The 19449-nt window shown below is 39.3% G+C and overlaps 1 protein-coding gene across 7 annotated transcripts in view; it reads left to right on the forward strand.

The window, feature by feature from the left end:
• SATB1 (SATB homeobox 1) overlaps nucleotides 1-19449 on the forward strand; it is a 74253-nt gene that overhangs the window by 42386 nt on the left and 12418 nt on the right. For all 7 annotated transcript variants that reach the window (XM_018075625.1, XM_018075624.1, XM_018075629.1 and 4 more), the window contains one exon: nucleotides 4958-5113. In XM_018075625.1, coding sequence (XP_017931114.1) covers nucleotides 4958-5113 — 156 coding nt within the window. The remainder of the gene's footprint in view (nucleotides 1-4957; nucleotides 5114-19449) is intronic.

Raw genomic sequence — 19449 nt, forward strand, 5'->3', positions numbered from 1 at the left:
ACTCTTCAACATCTTTGTCTTGCAGATCACCCCACAGAGGTCGTTTTGAGATATTCCTTGATCAAGTTCAGAGGATGAATCTATTGCATGCTATGTAGGAATGAGAGGATCCGGGGATACTTTAGAAGATGCTGAGTTGCTAGGGGTGGTGTTTTTGTCCCATCAGGGCAGTTTGGGATGTGGGGGAAGAGGACTCCGTCCTCCTCAGTACAAATTGTTAGGGAGAATGGAGTCAGGTGGCCAATTAACATATTTTGTTTTCCAAAGTATTCTGCTTAAAACTTTTTAGCCTGCAGTTATGAACACTTCCTTCTCAGGACAAGTAATCTCCATTTCAACAGAGCTGAGGAAGAAATCCTTCTTACCACCCATATTCCGCAAAGAAAATTTGTGTTAACTGTTGGGGCCCATCATCATCCTATGTAAAAACAGAGTATATGTAATGTCAAGAGCAGAATATAATTTCAACAAGACAATGTTTTAAGACGTATCCGCAAATCTTACATGAGTCATGGTTCTAGGTACTCATTGACAAAAACCTTCATCTCATAAATATAATCCTGACCTCCCTCCGACTCCAGATAAATTACAGTTCCTTCATGCTAAAGCAATTTCAACTTAAGTCTCAGAGATAGGATGTCACTCTTGAAAGACTGGTCTCAAGGAGGACACTGCTTTGAGTTGTTTGAGGACCAATGAACCTCCATTGCAAGGAACTCTTGCACCAGTTTCCATGAAACTTGATGGTGGAGCCCTGGGGTTTAAACACATGCCATATGTCAACACCAGCAAAATTTTTATTTTTAAGGTGCCAAAATTTGAGATTTAGGTTGATAGTCTTTGTGGCAAGTTGCGTTTTAACGAAAGTAAAAATGAACAAAATAATAAATGCAACCCTCTCCTCCCACCCCCGCAAAAACCACCATGGAGGAGAGTTAATGGAAACCCTGACACTTAACTATAACTGCACTTCCAGGCGCCACTGTAATAATGGAGTAGTAAACCTTGTTCTGATAAAAGCTGTTCTGAAAGCAACAGCATTTATTGTACCTCCTCTGCTATTTGCAGAGCAGAACTGAAAAGTAGTTTGTTTTGCCTGGAATGAACTACTTTATGAATTTTAATGTACGATGTAATATTAAAAGCTAAACCAGGATTAAAGAAGATTTTTGTTCCCAAGCTAAAACAGTACTTATGAGAATGTGTTATATAAGATTTTTTTGTTTCAGTTTCAATGGGGAAGGAATGAGCTTCCATGTTTGTGAAAACCTCTTCATATTGGTTATTTCTTCTATAAAAACCTGTCTTTTTTTTTTTTTTTAGAAAAAATTAATTAATCCAAAATTTCTTGCTACTGTAATCAGTACTTATTTGATGACAGGACATATATGGGCTGGCCAAGAGGGGATGGATGTGTTAATTTTTTCAGGTATTTTTAGAAGACTAAATTGATTGGTGATAGGAAGATGGCCCAAATGAATTTTTGATTCTCAGTGTGTTACATTTGTAAAATAATGGTCCTCTGTTCAGTTAGTATTTGCAAAGTTTAGTTACTGTAAAAACAAAAAAAAAAATTAGCTGATCTGTGGTTTCTTTCCTAAACAGAAAATGTGGCTGTAAGTGTGGGTGGGGTGGGAGGTTGTGTTTGAGTGGATGAGATGAGAGATTATGTTTTGTTTTACTTTTCTCTCCAAAATGAATACTTTTTCCACCTCCTCTCCGAAGTCCTGAAGTGGCATCGTTGAGGGCTTTTTTGTTTTCTGTTGGATTCTTTTGAGGAGGAGGTTGTTTTTTCAACCGAGCTTCAAACAGCCTCTGTCTTGAACTCAATTCTAAATTCAACACAACAGCCTAGATGCTTGCTTATGTATAAATTATGAAACAGTTTTATGTATGGATATTCTCCAAGAGGTTAATTAGCATTATTGCATGGAATTCATCAGACCAGAGCAGACCAATAGTCCATCTAGTCCAGCCAGAGTCTATACCTGATCCTTGAAGAGAAATTATTAAGAGGCAGGGGAAGAATTTTTATACTTGACCAATGATGTAAATTGGAGAAGAAGAGGGTACGGCTGCGAACCACAACTCTTGATAATCCCCAAACCCATCATTTTATAACTTTAAGACTTTTATTCTTCAGAAGATCTTTGGGCTAATATGGCTTTTTGATGCAAATACTACTGTTTTCTGAATGCAGTTAGGGTTTCCTAATTAAATATCAACAGAAGGCAATAGGAGTTTGTTTTAACTTCAGTGACATATTAGATGCTGTTGAATTCATTGTACCTGTATAAAGATAGATGTGATTTGTGAACCAGACTGAGGATTTGCAGTAGTTCCCCTGGGTTAAATGCATATCCGTATTAAATTGGACGTTGAGAAGTGTGGACCAAGATGCATAGTTTAAATTATGTCTCCAGCGTGGTGTGTGATGTTTTTTGATGATCTGGGTGTTCAGAGCTCAGTTAAGTGGTCTATGAAGTACTACTGCAATGTGAAGCTGCCTTTTGAAGCTGAGTAGCAATCAAAAAGGTAGTGTGCTTATAGAAGAGAGACATTTGTTCAGGATCACAAGAGCAAAGTGTTTCCTTCCCAAAAGACTTGTGTATGCAAGCTGAATACCTTCATATTCTTATCTTCCCATTGGGTCATTCAACGACTAGTTACAAGTTAAAATTATTTTTTTGGGGAAGGGCTGAAATCTGTTTGTCAAAATTTAAACTTGAGGTCCAAGAAGGCATGTTGACAAAGCCATCACTTTTTCATTCTCTAATTTAGCTTAGCCTGATTTTTACATGCACGCAGAGAAGTCTGTTTCTAGTTGCGTGTTTAACATCCCCATTGGTTGTCAGTTATCTTTTGGCAAGTCACTCTCATCTAAAGGTTATAAATTTGCCACTGATTTGGTATTTTTAAATGATTTCACTGTATGATGCTCAGGAGATGCACCTGCTCTTGCCGCTCCATAATGATTTGCCCAGTGTGAGCTGTGCCCTTTCCTGCTCAGCAGTGGGAAGGAGAGAGTTTTGTGCTGCTGCTCCTCATGATGCCCACTGCCTCAAATGTTTCTAAACAGCCATTGGCCCAGGCTTGGCCATCCTCTGCTGCAGTGTCGCTGGTAAAATGTCACACTGCAGAAAAGGGCATGGCTGCAAAGTACCAGTTGTTTTCAGATGAAAGCAAATCATATGATTAAAGTGTATGCCACGTTATGGGGGTTTTCTTCATTTCCCTTTTTATTTAGGACCCCTGTTTTCAGATCCCAGAAAGTGCTAATGCCTGCCAGAATGGAGGCAAGGGGAAATGCTTGTGAACACCTTGTTCTCACTGGAGTATTGCCCCTTGCAGTTAATGGGCTTATGTTAGTGCAGCTCCTGAACAGCCTGATAGACAAACCAGGCTCGACAAAAGTGGCGTGCACTCCCAGTTTCTGGGCTAGATTATTTTATCTTAAAAGCACTATGGAGGATAGCTAACACAAATTGAGCACGGCACTTCTAGGAAAAAATGGGCTCCTGATTTGCCTAAGTATGTCTCTCACTCAAACCCTTTGACTCTCATATCGTGAGACCTGTGACATATGAAAGCTCATAGAGAGTGAGATTAGAAAATGAATTATCACGTTGTCATGATTTCCCTTTGAACCTCAAGGGACTTCAGAGCACAGGAAGATGCTGACTTGCACTGGATCAAACTGATAGTGAAAGTGTGGGTTTAGACATGTACTTAAGAGTAGGCTGAATCATCTTCTGGAAATGCCAGGCTCTGTCCATTAGATTTAGAGTTAGGCTAAATGACTGTCTTAAACTAGATGTGTAACTTTTGAATAACTAAATTAATTCAGCTCTCAACGACCTCAATATGAATCAGTAGGTTTGAATTGAAATGTAAAGGTTTGATTTTGCATTGTCACCTTCTAGGTTCTTGGCAGAAATCCAGTTTTTCCTTTTGTTTGGTCCACTTTAGGATTAGTGGTTTATTAGGTTCACTAATCCTGGGCAAGCATTAGAAGAGCAACTGCTAAAGACAGACGTTATCCTTAACTACTGAGAATATTGTAGGATAAGCTGAGTACCGGCTGATTTTTTGTACCTCTCAACTGATATTGCAGAAACTGCACTCTAACCTTGGTGGGATGATGCTTGGTGTTGAAACAGCACTTCCATCATTTCCAGAGGAGGAAGGAAAGGATAGTCTCCTGCACGTCATGTCACTACTAATGTATTTTTTGTTGTTTTCCTTAATGCTGCAGATGCAGCATAGAGGTGGTACCGTAATCATTCTGTCTTGTTTACGTGTGTTTGGTGTTTATTTAACCTGGACTGCAAGAAGACTAAATATTTGATGTATGTAAGTGAAATACAAATAGAATCAGTAGTTTTAACAAAGTTTTATCTTGGTTTCATGAAAGAGTGGTTAAAGTATTGCATTATTCTAAATTATCTCTGTCTTAAAAACAGCTTAAGAACTAAACTGATAAGATATATTTTTAAAAGTTCAGTCTAAAGCCACAACTTTTCAACATTATCATGCATTTGAGTGTACTGGACATAAGATGAATCAAGATATATCTCTCAGGTTTCTATTTCATTAGAGATTCTTTTATGTTGCATTCACAATTTTTATTTTATTTGTGTGGGGCAAAGAAATCACATAAAGTTTAAAAAGTCTCTACAAGACTGTTTGACAAGTTTCCACCTAATTTGTTTTATGGCGTTGAAATTCGCAGTGGTCACTTAGTGATAATTCATATTTCAGATGCACTCACCCGTTACAATGTGCTGAATTTTCTTGTTTCCCAGTCGCTTGAACATACAATTTTAAGTCTCTGAAAAGCTGAAAGAATATCAGAGAAAGATTGAATAAAAGGAATAACATGCAAAGAGGAACTACTTGGGGAGGGAAAGAGAGGAAAATAACTTTTTCACAATGAAAAATGTCTCATATTTTCTAGGTCAAAACTGCTACTATTGCTACAGAGAGGAATGGAAAACCAGAAAACAATTCCATGAACATTAATGCTTCCATTTATGATGAGATTCAGCAGGAAATGAAGAGAGCTAAGGTGTCTCAAGCACTGTTTGCAAAGGTTGCGGCAACCAAAAGCCAGGTAAAGCTCCCAGGACATAAAGAACTCTGTGTCCTGCGCAATTGTTCCCCCTGCCCCGGTTTTGATCTATTTCTGCGTGAGTTAAAGTGAGTGACCGGGTCAGCATATCAGCCCAATACCGCAACTTGGAGCTCCTTGCTGAGTCCAGAGGTAACATCTGGTTCCCCTGGACCAGCAGGGTTGCAAAGATGTCTCACTCCTTTTTCCCCACCAGCCAGATACCTTCCCTGTGCACCCATGGGTCTTGGTGCGGCTCAGATGGCATCAGGTTGATGAGTTCTTAGCTGGTGTGTACGTGGCAAAAGCTGTGGGCAAGGTCTGTGTATTGCTGCCAAATGCATCTCAAGGCTTTGGTATTTTGCAATTACATGTGCTGCAATGAGTTCCTGGGGTTCTGTTTTTTTGTAAAAATATTTAGTCAGACCCACTGTTGAAGCTGTGCATGGAAGGTGGACAGCACTGTCCATGTCAACCCCCCCTCAAAAAAAAAACCCGCAACAAATTACAGTTATACAAGTTATATCTGAGAAAATATGTATAGTCTTTGTGGAATATGATGTCTGCTTGGTTATTGCGTGTGTGCATACATATATATTGCATATTCAGTTTTAAGCCTTTCTTGTGTGGTTTCCTATTCTGTTTTCTTCAGATTAAGAGTTTCTGTCAAGTTTAGTGGCAAGAGGGAAATCAGCAAGCACTGTTTGAGTGTGATTATCATAAGTGACATGTCTTCTGAGAAAGATCACTGAAGTATGCAAAAGCATTGATTTAAGTGAGAATGTACCCAAGAAGTAAAGGAAAAACATACAGAAAAATGGGAAAGACTAGAACCATGTTTAGACCAAAACTCAAAGAAATGGCAAAGGCACCAATGTTGAATTTTCACATTAGATTAAATGTTAAGTCCACTTAATCCACTACTCCTTTACTTTTCTAAAATTGCTTCATAGAAAATTTCAGTATCTTCCAGGAAAAGCTGATGACGCTCAGTTAGACCATGGCTGTCAGCATTTTAATGCTGGTTTTCTTTTTAACAAGCCTTTAATGTTTGAATTCTGCATCATTCACATTTTGGAGTTCACTTCATTGTACAGAAAGGATGTTGTCTCTTAAGTTATATGGTGTAAGGAGCATTTAAAGGGATATTTTGGAAATGTTATATCAAAATGATTAAACTCAAGCTGCGGACTGTAAAAATTATAGCTTTATAGGCCACATGCCTGCTTACCCTTCAATCACTGTCAAAGTGATAATTTCAACAATAATATGTTTCTTTTATTGTGGGATTCTAAACACCAAGTGCTGTTTAAACATTAAACTGAATTGTTTATGTTAGTGCTGTATTCAGTGTGTCATACATCAGGCCACTATAATCTCCCATGGAATGTAAAAATTCTGTCATGAATCATGGCTTGTATATCGGAAATTACTGTAATTTTGATTGGAAATTACAGAGCTCTTGAAATGTTTCTAATTATGATAGAATGTTGCAGCAACTTCCAACCTGTGTGCTCCTCAGATGTCTTTATTTACATGTCAAGACCTGGGGTTAGAGAACTGTCCGTTTTCTGCACCTTCCCCTTTCCACTGCAGTTCTCTGCAAAGCTAAGGTATGAAGCCAGTCTATCAGCCCACATAATTTTGTTCTGATCTGGTTTGTGTGATAGTATATTTATTTAAGTGCAAAGCCTTAAAATTTCGAGGTGGGACAGCTCTTCCAATGCTGACCTTAAAAGGGACACGTAATCAAAGTGAAGCCCAAAAGCTTCCAGAGGATGTAGTATAGGCTTATTTGAGCACTGGTATAACATTTAGATTCTTGTACAAACTTTGCTACCAAGTATAGAAAACAACACCAAACATGTAGTTCTTTTCCCTTTTACTACAGTGATTATACTCATATTGCCAGAGGTTATTTTTCTCCCCAGTTTCAGCAAAGCAGTATTAATTTATGTGTCAAACAAACTTTCAGGTCTGTAGTTAGACAAAGTGTCATTTGTAGTAGAAAGCTGCTTCGCAGAAGTAACCTCATAGGTAAACTGGATGTATTTGAGTCTTCTCTAACTAGCTGACTACTAGTCACCCAATTAATAAGTTTTAAATATGTAGCAACACCACATATATTAAAGGAGATACCTGTATTGTAAAAAATTCTGCATTGGAGCTTGTCAGTGGTACAGATAAATATTTCCTGGGACAAAAAAGTCTCCCTTGCACAAATAAAAGAGGCTTGTCCAAACATACTCTCTAAGAGAACATCTCTTGAGAAAGATCTATTGCTGATATTGTTTTAATTTGAGGATATTAGGTCCATGCTCAGAACTGGAGATCCTCGGATAATCGCTTCAAGTTATAGTGAAGAGTCTGAAGGACACATATTAGAAAAAGATGCATTGGTTAACAGTTTTGTTTTCTAAAATGGCTAAAATTGAACATTGCTGGTTTTATCTTATTTTGGAGATAAAAACTTGATTAACTTCTGAGTGTATTCTGGAGTTATGGCATAAAACAGTATGTGAATTAAACCAGCACTGTGAGTGGACAAAGGTAGTTGTTTGCTGGAGGGCTTTTTTTTTTTTTTTTTTAAGGAACTGATTTGGGTCAACATTAGATTGCATGTCTAAGCAGCCAGCATCTGCAAGGTGGCTGGGCTCGCCTGAGCCAGGAGACTGCAGATAATGTTCTGCTGACTAGAGCACTTAGTACAGGATTGCTATTAAATGATATGCTACAGGAGTTTCTATTTGAGTAGAGCCAAGGTAAAAAAAGAGCATCTTCCCTTGTGCTGTGTTAGTGCCTTTGGCAAGAGTGGAGCTGGAAATCCTGGGATAATCTCTTCCAGTTATAGTGAAAAGTCAGGAGGGCACATACTAGAAAATAATGCTTTGATTAACAGTTTTGTTTTTAAATCCTTCTGAGTGATGGAGAATCGGGTGTGGACCTGATGCTCAACAAGCCAGCTGCCAGGGCCCGGTGTGACAGAGGTCATGGCACAGGACAAGGACAGGGTGACAGGATCAGGCAGAGGTTTGCACTTTGCTGGCAGCTTGTTGGCTTTCCCAAAGATAAGGACTGTCTGGCATACGGGTTTGAACGGGTTTGGGGACTTAGCTCTAGGACATTCCTTTAAATGTTGAATTCTTTTTCCATGTAGAAATGAATGTATTCTGTATATTTTTTTATGTTTCTGTGTTTTTAAGGATGGATACATTATGTACCGGGTAAATTCAAATTCTGTTAAATTAAAAATATATATTTTTAAATTTAATATGGTTATACTGAGGAGCTAAGGAAGATACTATAATTTGAATTCCTGGAATGCATCATATCTTTGGGGAGTTTTAGAACTATAATTGACAAAGCACCTAATATCAGTGTTTCAGATCTTACATTTTTATTGTAAGTTGTCTGTCTAATAGGCCTGCATATTTTTTTTAGATTATGTTGAAAAGAAAGCTTTGGAAAAATGTATGCAAAAGGAAAAGAGAAAGGTTTACCAAGTGTTTTGTCTCTACTCCCAGGTTGTTGTTTTTCAGTATAGAATGGCAATGCTAACAGTTTTATTTGCTAAAATCTAATCAGCACACCTGAATAAGTCTAAATCAAAAGAATCCACACATATATAAAATTGTATGGCATACGTTACTTTTATGATACGATATGTTTCATCATATTGGATTTTTATTAAATTTATGACCTGACAGTCTGAGTCAAGTAATTATGGAAGAATGTTCTTAATTTTGTTATTTAAAAAAAAAAAAAAAAAGGTTGATTTGTGTAATGATCATTAAGGCATCATGGTTCAGTAACTGTGCAGTGGTTACGATGTTCTCATGTGGGAGCCAGGGATGAGTTTTTTTCTTGATGGTGACAGATGCTGAAATCTAATTTTATTCCATAAAAGCAGGCAAACAAACAAACAAAAACCCCAACCTAAGAGCCCTGAGAGATAAGGCAAGTAGAGACTTGTAGTGTTTCTGTATGTTTGCTGTGTTTTGAGAAGTTATATTTATATTATGGCTTATCCTGAAAAGCTGTGGCCTGCCCATGCTAGGCCCGAGCAAGGAAGAAAGCAAAACTTTGCTGAAAATCTGCTTACAGATGCTTCTTAAATTTAGGAAACTACATTTTGCAAAAACTGAATTAAAGTAATATCAAGCTCCATACTTCTGAGAGTCTCATCTACTGCAGTGTAAGGCCGTTAGCCTGCACTATTTACCTTAATAAGTTTACTTTATAGTAGAATAAACAGGTGAAATCAATACTCTTCTGCAGTGTCAATTTTGCTTATGGCTCTTCATGACCACGTAGATGCCGAATGCCCTCCCTTCTCACCAAATAAAAATGCCTGTATGTAGAAGGTGAGACACTTGGCTCTCACAGAATCATGCTTTGATTTTAATTTTAGAATAAATCTAATAGAGTACTACCCATACCTCAGAAACCTCATCTAATTGCGTAACATTTTGACCTGTTACTTCTGAGCTGTTGCATTGTGTGGCCCAATTTCCTGTCCTTCCATCCCTGCCTTTCACTTTGGTGAGGCAGTTAGCCCCTTGGAAACCAGTTTCGCATGCAAAGTATGTAGATAAAATCACTGATTTCAGACCATGCTAGAGTCCACCCTAAGCCATTGGGCAAGCATTTTGTGCAGTGGTATTTTATTAGAAGTGTTTGACTTTTTCCCTTTGTATGCACCCAGAGCATCCCCCTCCAAGAGATTGCATGGGAAGATCCAGTGGGTAGGCACTAGGCAGAGCATCTAGCGCTCATGAGTAGATGGGAAGGAGTTAAATGGGAAGGGAATGCTAAACATTGGCACTAAAATTGCTTTTGGCATGTAAATACCATACTTTTCCTGACATAAATATTTTCGGAATAGGCCATTAGAGTTCAGGTATATAAAACCCTGCTTTTACTGGAAATTTTAATGTTGTAGTAAACCTAGAGATTTATAGTGAAAAATTGATGTCTGTTATCTCATTTTTATCTTTTTAACCAGCAGTTTTATAAATGCTATATCTTTGATCTGGGTTTTTCCATCTAGAGACTAAGCTATATACCCTAATAGGAAAGTCATTTTTAAACAGCTTCCCACACTGAACAAGCACGGTATTGTGGATCTGGCACGGAGATGTAACATGCCATTACCGCAGATATAGAACAATCTATTCAACTATTTCCAGTGAGAGGAAGAGAAACCTTTTTATCACCAAGAGTAACCCTCTGGTAATAATGTGGCTTTAGGAGGGGATCCTGAAATTTGTTTCCAAAGCTGTTTCCTCAGGGCACTGCACCTCAGGCTACCCAGTGGGGTCCAGTCTGGGGGGCAGGAGGGGCTCAGTCCTTCACCTGTCACCAGGCGTCTCTGTCAAGTCCTCTCCTGCCTTTGTCTGCCTCAGAGCAGCTGAGTCACTTCCTGGGTTTAAATCTTGGCTTCAAAACCTTCTCCCCCCCCCCCTTCCTCAGTGTACAATGGATTCTCTGTGGAGTGGGGAGGGATGCTGCACAGGGAGACGCGAGGTGGAAACACAATGTACTCTGAGGTCTGCCGTTTCACAGGACAACCTGGAAATAAACTTTTGCCCTGTTACAAAGGCAAAATAGAAGTTAGAAAATATTAGCTGCAGAAGTACACCACACAACAGCATCTATTTTTTTACTATTTTTTAATTTTATTTTCCTCCCTCCTCGTTGCCTGGGGGTGATTGCTCTGGCAGTTGAAGAGGTGCCATGAGCAGCAGGAGTTGGGATGGGATCGGGTGTCAGCAGGGTTGGGAGAGGAAGAGTGTGAACTGAGAGAGCGAGATGGGCTTTTGCATGCAATCAAGAATTGCCCCATAAAGCAGCGTGTCATTCAGTGAAACTGTGAAACTTGGCAGATAGAGCTGATTTGTTTCTTTCACAAAATATCAAGTTACAGTCATAGTGTGTTCTGTCTTGCCCAGGTTGGAGGGAAAAAGATTTTCAGGTTTCCATTGGGGGAAAAAAATGAATGCTCCAGGTCCTTCCTCTGCCCCATGTCCTAGTCTCTTTTACAACATCTCTTCTCAGAAATAAAGGTTAAAACCTCAGGAAATTTACTTGGGGTTTTGGTCGTTTGTTTTTTTTTTTTTTTTTTAATTAATTCTCAGAAAGTGGGTATAAAAATTAAGTTTAGTTGACTCTCTTATCACTTGATCTGGGTAAACCTGAAAAAGGGCTGGCATTGATCCTGACCATATCCCACATTATTGGTAAGATTTTTGTTGAGTGGGTTAACTTCAGTGAGCCTTGGGTTCCCGCCAGTAAGGAGTACACAGCAACTCCTTGAATCAACAAACATGCACTGAAGAGAAGCCACCTTAAAATCTCCAAGGTGGTTCATATCAGCATGCCCATGTAAATCAGCATAGAGGAGGGGGAAAAAAGGCATTAAAACCTGAAATAATTCAAGCCAAAGAAAAAGGTACAGAATGGAAAATACTTAACTGGTAAGAGGATTATATTGACCTCTTCAAAACAGCTCCTTGGGGCCAGGCAGCCCTTTCAACACATAAAGCAGAGGCTGGATTTGTTGACACATCAATGAGAAAGTGTGCTTCCTGAGCCTGCTTTACACATGGGGTCAAATCAGCCACGGCTAGAGGTTCCCAGCCAGGCAGGTGGCAGAATGAGCTGTTCAGACACTACTGTTTAAAGGACTGGTAGCAACTTCAGGAAAGGGAGTGTGTTTGAGCCCTAAGGAGAGCTTCCCTGGAGGGATGCAATGCACACCTGCCCTGTGCAAGTTGGGAGTTAATGCTTAACGCTCCTGTGGCCACAGACTGCGGCGCATCCCTGGGAGGCGCTGGGGCTGGGACCGCTCGGTGCCTGGCAGTATGCAGCCCACAGGTGTCCAGAAACAGCAAAGTGGGGGAGTGGGTCTTGGTTGGATGGTTTTTGTCTGGTGGAAAGAGCATAAATGTGTGAGAGAGCCAAGGAGAACTGCAAGTTTAAGTCATTAAATGTACAAATGAAAAAAAAAAGCCAAGAAGAGAAAGCTTTTTACAAAATATAAAATTATGTTAAAGCAGCAAGACGGCACAACATAAGGAATGTTTGGTACATGTTATTGAAACTGAAAAATCAGAGTATGGAATGAATTATAATTTAGCATAATCCATAATTTTGCAGCTTTCATTTTGAATTATTTATCTTATATGATTTGATTAAAGATAAAACTGGCTGACAAGATCTCTAACATCTCTGCATGTCTTAATGACAAATGAAAAAACTCCACATTATAACTTCACCATTTTAAAATTTTTATTTGTATTTTTTCTATGTAACTCCCTTTTATTTTTAAAGCATACTTCAGCAACACAATTGTGTACACACGATTCCATAACCCATCAGGCTTCAGTGTTGCCTCAGTACCTCTGATTCAGTAAATCAGATCATAGGCAGCATGCTGTCATATAATAAGGTGTCTGATCCTTATTACCAGTTTGTTGATGCACAGACTCCTTCAAATTGACCATTGCAACACATGGTTTCCCCTGAAACTAGCTGTGATAATTAGCGTGGCTCTAATGAGACAGAATGTCACTGATCTTGTGCTGAACTGTCGAGTATCGACGCTACGGATGGGAACTGTCAAAGCTTGCCATCTGTGACAGAGCTTGGCATATTCCATTTGCAAGGTAGAGCATGCTCAATAGACTGTTTTTAAACAAATGGTCCATTTCTTGATTAGGGCTCTGTGTTCTGTTACTGTGGAAGACTTTATATCGTAGTTAAACTTTTTGCTTTTTTTTCCCCCTTTTTATCTGCTGAGGTAAGCTCATTAGGAAATGAAAATGTTATTGATTCTGTTGGATTTTTGGGGAGACGTGGGGAGGAGATGATCACATATTTCTTCTTCTTCCTTCCCCCAGTTATGTTAATGTAGTTGTTCTAAGGCTAGCAGTCCTACAAGCCTTTTATCTGTTTTTTTTAAGCATTGAGGGATAGGCATGGCATAGTTTTGAAGTATAGAGGAACAAAAATTAAGAAGTCTCAGGTGACGTGCAGCAGGAGCATGTGCACCTGGGATGAAAGATTGAATCAGTCAGGAGAGTCGGGCACCCAGGCTCCCGGGACTGGCCCTGCAAAATGCCATGCAAAAAGTCCAGCGCTGCTTATCATTCCAAAATATGCTTTGTTGCTTTTTATTTCCTCCTTCTCTGGCAGACCACACAGGGCTTGTTCTGAAGAACATTTTCACTAATCTGATCAGGCAGCCAAATACGCCGGGAAAACTGCTTTAATGATCCCACTAATTACCTCAAGTCAATATGAACTGTATTATTAGACTGAGGGAAAATATTCCATTAGGTCTCCCCCTTGGGAGTTTCTCCGCTTTGTGATGTCACCGAAGCCTTCGCCCTCTCGCTTGTAATTAATTTTATTTACACACGCAGGCACGCACAAGGTCACACCTGCACAACCGGAGCTGGCCAGGGAGCTAGTGGCACTCAGGCTTAATCAGATCTGTCATAATTACCATTCTGCATGTTTCTGACACACGCTGTGAAATATTTCAATTTAACTGCCGCTACCAGCACAACCAGATGTAGTGTGAGTGTGGCTGCATTGGAAATATTATTCCTCAGGATAAACTCTCTCCTCCTCCTTTTTCCTCCCACCCCCTCTCCCTTTTACAGCTAATGTGGCACAGAAGCTGATGTATCCTGTAAATCTTGAATGCAGCGCTAGATTGATAACAGCAGATTAGACAGTTTAACCACAAACAGCTTGTTCATTTTTCACAAATGAAAACCACATGTGGTGTAACTAAAATTTCAGGCTCTTTTTTTTTTTTCCCTCCTCTTTGGTTGTTGTTTCCTTTTGTGTGTGTGTTAAGGTCTGCCTTTTACTGTAAAGGGGTGAAATAAAAGAGTAAACATATAGAGGGTAGATACACTGCTGTCTTCAGAGATTGTTTCTCCCTGACCTTTATTAAAAACCTTCATTACTTTGGCAAAGAAATCAGATACCGCATGGGGGTTTGTCACTCACTCTGAGACTTCCTAATCTCTGGATTTTATGCCCATTTATTAATGAAGTCATCCTACTGTGCTGGTTTTTGAAATAACATGCCAGCAAACACCTTGCTTTAAGAAGAGCTTCTAATGAAAAAGGTAGTCTTCACTGCTACCTAGATTTAGCAGAAATAAAATTTTATGCCAAAGTTTTTCACCATGGATTTTGTCTTTTTGCTAACTCTTCCCTCTACCTCTTGCTTTGGGGAAAAGATTCTTTTTAAAAAAGTGTTCAGAATTTTGGCAAATGGAAAATTGATTTTTTTTTATTAAAACATTCCGGTACTTCTTATGAAAACAGATTATGAAAAGTGAAACTACATGTTGTCTGTAAATTGTTTTGCTTTTTTTCATCATCTTTCCCCAATTAAACAGCCTTCCATACTTGATGATTTTTTTTAAACCATGTACTCTTTAGTAGACCACTGTTGGCTACTTTTTCTACACAAAGAAAAAATTAATGCAATTTTGATAGAAAATTTTAATTATAAGATTCTAAAACAATTCTTACAGCAAGGAAAAAAAAAAAATCAGTGTGCAGAAAGCAACTGAGCAGATTCCCCAAAAGCTGTTGCAGGTATTGTCAGGTGGGAGGACTCGTGTAGTGCATCAGATAGAAATTCATCAAATCTGTAATAAGACTTCCAGGAGAGGTTTAAAAAAAAAAAAGTAGCTTTAGTAAGAGATTGTTTTATCCATTGCCAGTGATTTGTGATGCAGCGGCAATATCGAAAGCGCAGGAGACAGGAAGCTAAGATAGTGTTCAAAGTTGGTCAGAAGAAGGTGGGCAGGACAGATTTTGAAAGCCACTGAAGTCATGGTTTGTAGCAGAAAATTTGTCTGTGTAGATGGCCTCCCAGGCTGCTACAGAGAGGATTAAAGACCCATACTTGTATACCACTTGGCCAGCAGTTACTGCATTACTAGCTACCCAGAGCTCAGCTGGAGTAGGTCGGTGCGGGTGTACCTTCTGTGTCCCTCATCACATGGCAGTGCCATCTCCGTTAGCGACTCCCCCAGTGGCCATGCAGACCCCAAACAAAGAGAAAATCTTGTCCTAGAGATAGAGCCAAAGCCCTGGAGGTTCTGTGGCTGCAAATGTCTCAAAAATGAGCTGAACTAAGATGAAGAGGAGAGCAGGAAGGGCTCATGTTGGATGAGAAAATGAAATGAACTGTCAAGATTTTTGCAAGGCTCTCGAAATACAGCTCTCGTTTCTTTGCAAAGCCATTCAAAAAATGTCATGCAATTGGGAAGCACTGGATTGCCAAAAGAAAAAAGCGTGGCATCCTCTCCCACCTCCGTTGAGTCTTTTATTTTTAGGGTTTTTTTCCTTAGGTAGAGTTGTTTCGGTTCCTACACTCCAGATGCATGAATCAGCTCTTCCCCAGGCAGCACCTGCTGTCTGCCTGACAAGAGGTGCTGTTTCTGGCAGGATGGATTTTCTTAATCTCTCTTCCTACTTTCTATACCCTCACCTTCTGTTTTGTTTTCCTCTCACCACCTTCCCTTATTCCTCTCATTATGGATCTCCTTTTAGTCTTTCTTTGACTTTTTTCCACCCCTTCCTGTCCTTTATACACCCTCACCATCCACTCTCACTCCATCTGCCTCTTTCTCCTGCCCTACCACTGTCCCCTGGCCGCTGGAGTCCCATCCCAGGCACATCCCCCCACACGCCATCCCTTTGTACAAATATCCCCTTGTGCATGGGGCACAGTGTGGGCACCCCATGCCTTTGGTCTTCACTGGGCTGGTCACCAGCACTACTGGCTTTGTGGATGAGGCATCACTCCTTTCCCTGTGTGGTGACGGATTTAGCCAGGAATAGAGCCATACTCTTGATTTCTCTGGTTGCTCGTGCCTGCTGTAGGCAGATCACTTATTCAGGAGGCTTTTGAAGATTGAGTATATCAGTGTTTTAACTATTAAAAAAAAGGAGGAAAGTTTGAGTGAGCTGTATGAGAGTTAATGACAGACATAAACGAAAACAAAGCTGTGGTGGCTGAGGCGAGGAGGAGGCTGAGGAGTTAGCGAGCAGCCTGTGGTTCCCGGCTGTGGGGGAAGCAGGGTACCAAGTAAACAGCGCAGAAAACAAAAGCAAGCTCAACCCGTAACTAAACAGGAAATGACAGGGTAAAATTCCTGCTGAAAAAATGAGAGCTGCCAAACACATAACTGCAAAGTATAAAGGCATCTTGTGCAAACACAAATATACAGTAACAGTCCGAGAACCAATTTATTAAAGGAGTGACAAATTACAAATCAGGTGAAGGGCTGCTGGGCAAAGGCAGGAGTGAGAAATAATAGATATGTGTTTTCTCCCTTAATGTTAAACTGAGTAATTCAAAACACATAACACCTGAAAGAATGTTACAGAATTTCTAGGTGGAAGGTGAGAAAGATGATCTTCTGTTCCAGAGAATTTTTAATTTCACTGTTCCTAACAATTTCTCATTGCCTCTATTTTTTTTACTTTCTTCAAATTTAGCTTCTAAGTCAAACTTCAGATGTTTGGTTGTGAATTACCTCAGACTGTTGGCATCTACTGAATAGTCTAGGGCAGGCATGCAGCTAGTTAAGTGAGGAAAAATTCCGATTTGCAAATATTTATCTGATATCAAATCTGCCAGATTCTATCTGTTATTCTATCTGTTATTTCATTTTTATTCCTGTGCAGTATCATATTCTCTTACTTCAGGATGGCATTTGAGAAACATATGAAAATAGTTTTCAGGATCATTGTGAAGCGAAGATATTTGGACTGAATAGTCCTTAGCAGAATTCCCCAAAGTTTTGGACCCCAACTAAGCAAGACTTTCACACATATCCATTAACATCTGGTGCTTAGCATCTCTAGTACATACAGCATGCAAGAGAAAGCTCTACTGATATAGGAACTTTCTACTGTTTATGTAAAAGCAGTTATTTAAGGGGAAAAAAGCTAAGAGGGTTTTAAATGAGATTCTTTTTATTTTTGCTTTGGAGCAGCCAGTTTGCTTTACCTCTGAGAAATCATTTGCTACTCTCATTTATTACAAGGAGAGAGACTAACAGGATTGATATTTTTCACCTGAGGAACAGGATGGGAAGGATCATGGCAGGAAGAAGTGTTCTTGCTCCGTGCAGCCCCTCATTTAAGGGCAGAAGGTAGTGCCGAAACTGCTGCCTGGAAATATGACTAGGGCTGAGATTCAGGTGGGCTGGCACTTTTCTTGGCCAGCAAGGAAAATTTTAACACTAAGAACTGCTGTCTAGGAACTTCTCCCCTGTGGTTGTTCTTGACCCCATCGTGACAGCAAACTATCTGGAAACACTCTGGTGTTGGTTCCTACCCAGGAGTGAGAAACCTGATGTCTCCAGCTTCCCTTTTGATCCAGCTTTCCTATTGTTCCTAAAGCTACAGGTTTTTTAGCTTTCTGAGGGCTTCACTGCCTTTCTTTTTCCATGGGTCAGACAGACACTTCTGGCTGCTCCCTACTCATTTGCTGAGAGGCATCTATCTCTCACAGATACGGATTTTAAAGATTTTTTTTTTAACTGCTTTGAGATAATGGATGTTATTAATTTTCTGACTATTTCTGTGGTTAAAAAAATCTGCAGGAAAGTCAGAGAAAAGTTTCTTTTCAATTTACTTAAGACTCCCCTCACCCTTGACATTATCGGAGCATTAAGTGTTCTTCACTGTAAAACTGAGAGCTACAGAATTAAGCTGAACTGCAAGAGACCAGAAATTTTCCCAGAATATTTAAATGTCTAATTGAAATCTATATGAAAACTTTTATTTAAGCTGTGAAAATGTGAAGGGATGTCTGAGAACATATTTGAGCTGTGTATGTTTTGGAATGATGTCACTTGTTCGAACATCTTGTCAGCAGAACTGAATTTACAATGACGTCCAAATATCTGTGAGCCTGTTATTCCTCAATGTGTGGAAGATCTTCCACTGATCCAAAGTGAATTCTAGAAAGAAAAAAACATGTGACAAGAAGCCACAAAATTAAATTACTCAGTCTGGGAAATTATAATATATAAAAAAAAGTATCTAACAACACGATAGGCACACATATAAGTAATTACAGAAGTGACGCTTTGCCCCTATGGCATTTTTACTGGAGGTCTTTCCCCCAAAGCAAATGTTAAATCTCTGTAAGCAACTTAATAGCAAACATTTGCTGTTCACTTGTAAACTGATAGTAGTAAAGAAGATTTTTAAAATTGCCAAGCTCTTTCTATTAAAGACACTAACTAAACTGCAGATATAGCTGCCATACAAAATTGATTGCATGTTTAAGAATAGATAAATGTGGGCTGTTAAGGGTCATGGTTGGATTTAGGATTGTATTTACTTTCAAGGGACACATTGGTATTGCGATGAAATCAGTATTTCTATCTACTTAAATAAAAGATAAAGGGCCATATATTGCCAGTCACCCTCTGTGAAACCCACTGACCCATTTCATATGACCGTATTATAAAAAGTAATGTACCAAACTAAGTGACTTATGTAATAATTAGCAGGTGTTTTTTCTTGTGTAGTTTGGGGTTTTTTTATTGTTAAGTCCATTTTTGTCAGACGTTATCTTGCAATTACAATAACAGTTGAATTGTATGTGTGCAAGAGGAAGGATCCAGAGCAGAAGAGGGCAAAGTAAAGCTTCGCCCCTTATTTTTTTTGCATCTATTACTTTTCCCCCTTCTTTTTACATATGAATGTAGTTGCATTTTATGTAAGATTTTCAAAGGCGTCCACATTGTTGTTTTGATTAGGGCATATGCTTATCTATCATTGCTAGGCAATTGAAGGCAATACTGTAAGAAACATACATTTGAACAAGGGAAAGACAAGGTGAAGGAAGCTGAGAGCAGAGAAACTAAGCTTGGGAGAAGCTCTTCGTTTAGATTATTGAATTCTCTCTGTACTCAACTAAAAAGTAAGGATACTTATGTTTTCAGTCAGCTTTAGAGTTACAGGTTAGGTTTTTTCTTTCCATGAGCTGGTGGTATGTCTCCAGTACTCATACACAGGGGACACACCAACCAGTTTTGTTACAGCCTCAGACCTTAATCCAGCAAGTTTTTTGGAAGCACTGACTTTTAGCCACTCACCGTGGCTCCGGGTAGAAGCAGATGTCCAATATGACAGACAAGACTGTCGGAGCAGAGCAACAGCTCTCCAGATCATTTTGCTTCTATACTTGTTTGTTGCTTGTCATTGAATTTTAGAGATTGCTTTAGCAAGTTTCTTTTTCTTATTTATTTGTTTAGATGTTTACAATAAGAGACATGTAT

This window comes from Manacus vitellinus, unplaced genomic scaffold (genome assembly GCF_001715985.3).
Source record: "Manacus vitellinus isolate BGI_N305 unplaced genomic scaffold, ASM171598v3 scaffold_3_pilon, whole genome shotgun sequence".
Taxonomy (NCBI): domain Eukaryota; kingdom Metazoa; phylum Chordata; class Aves; order Passeriformes; family Pipridae; genus Manacus; species Manacus vitellinus.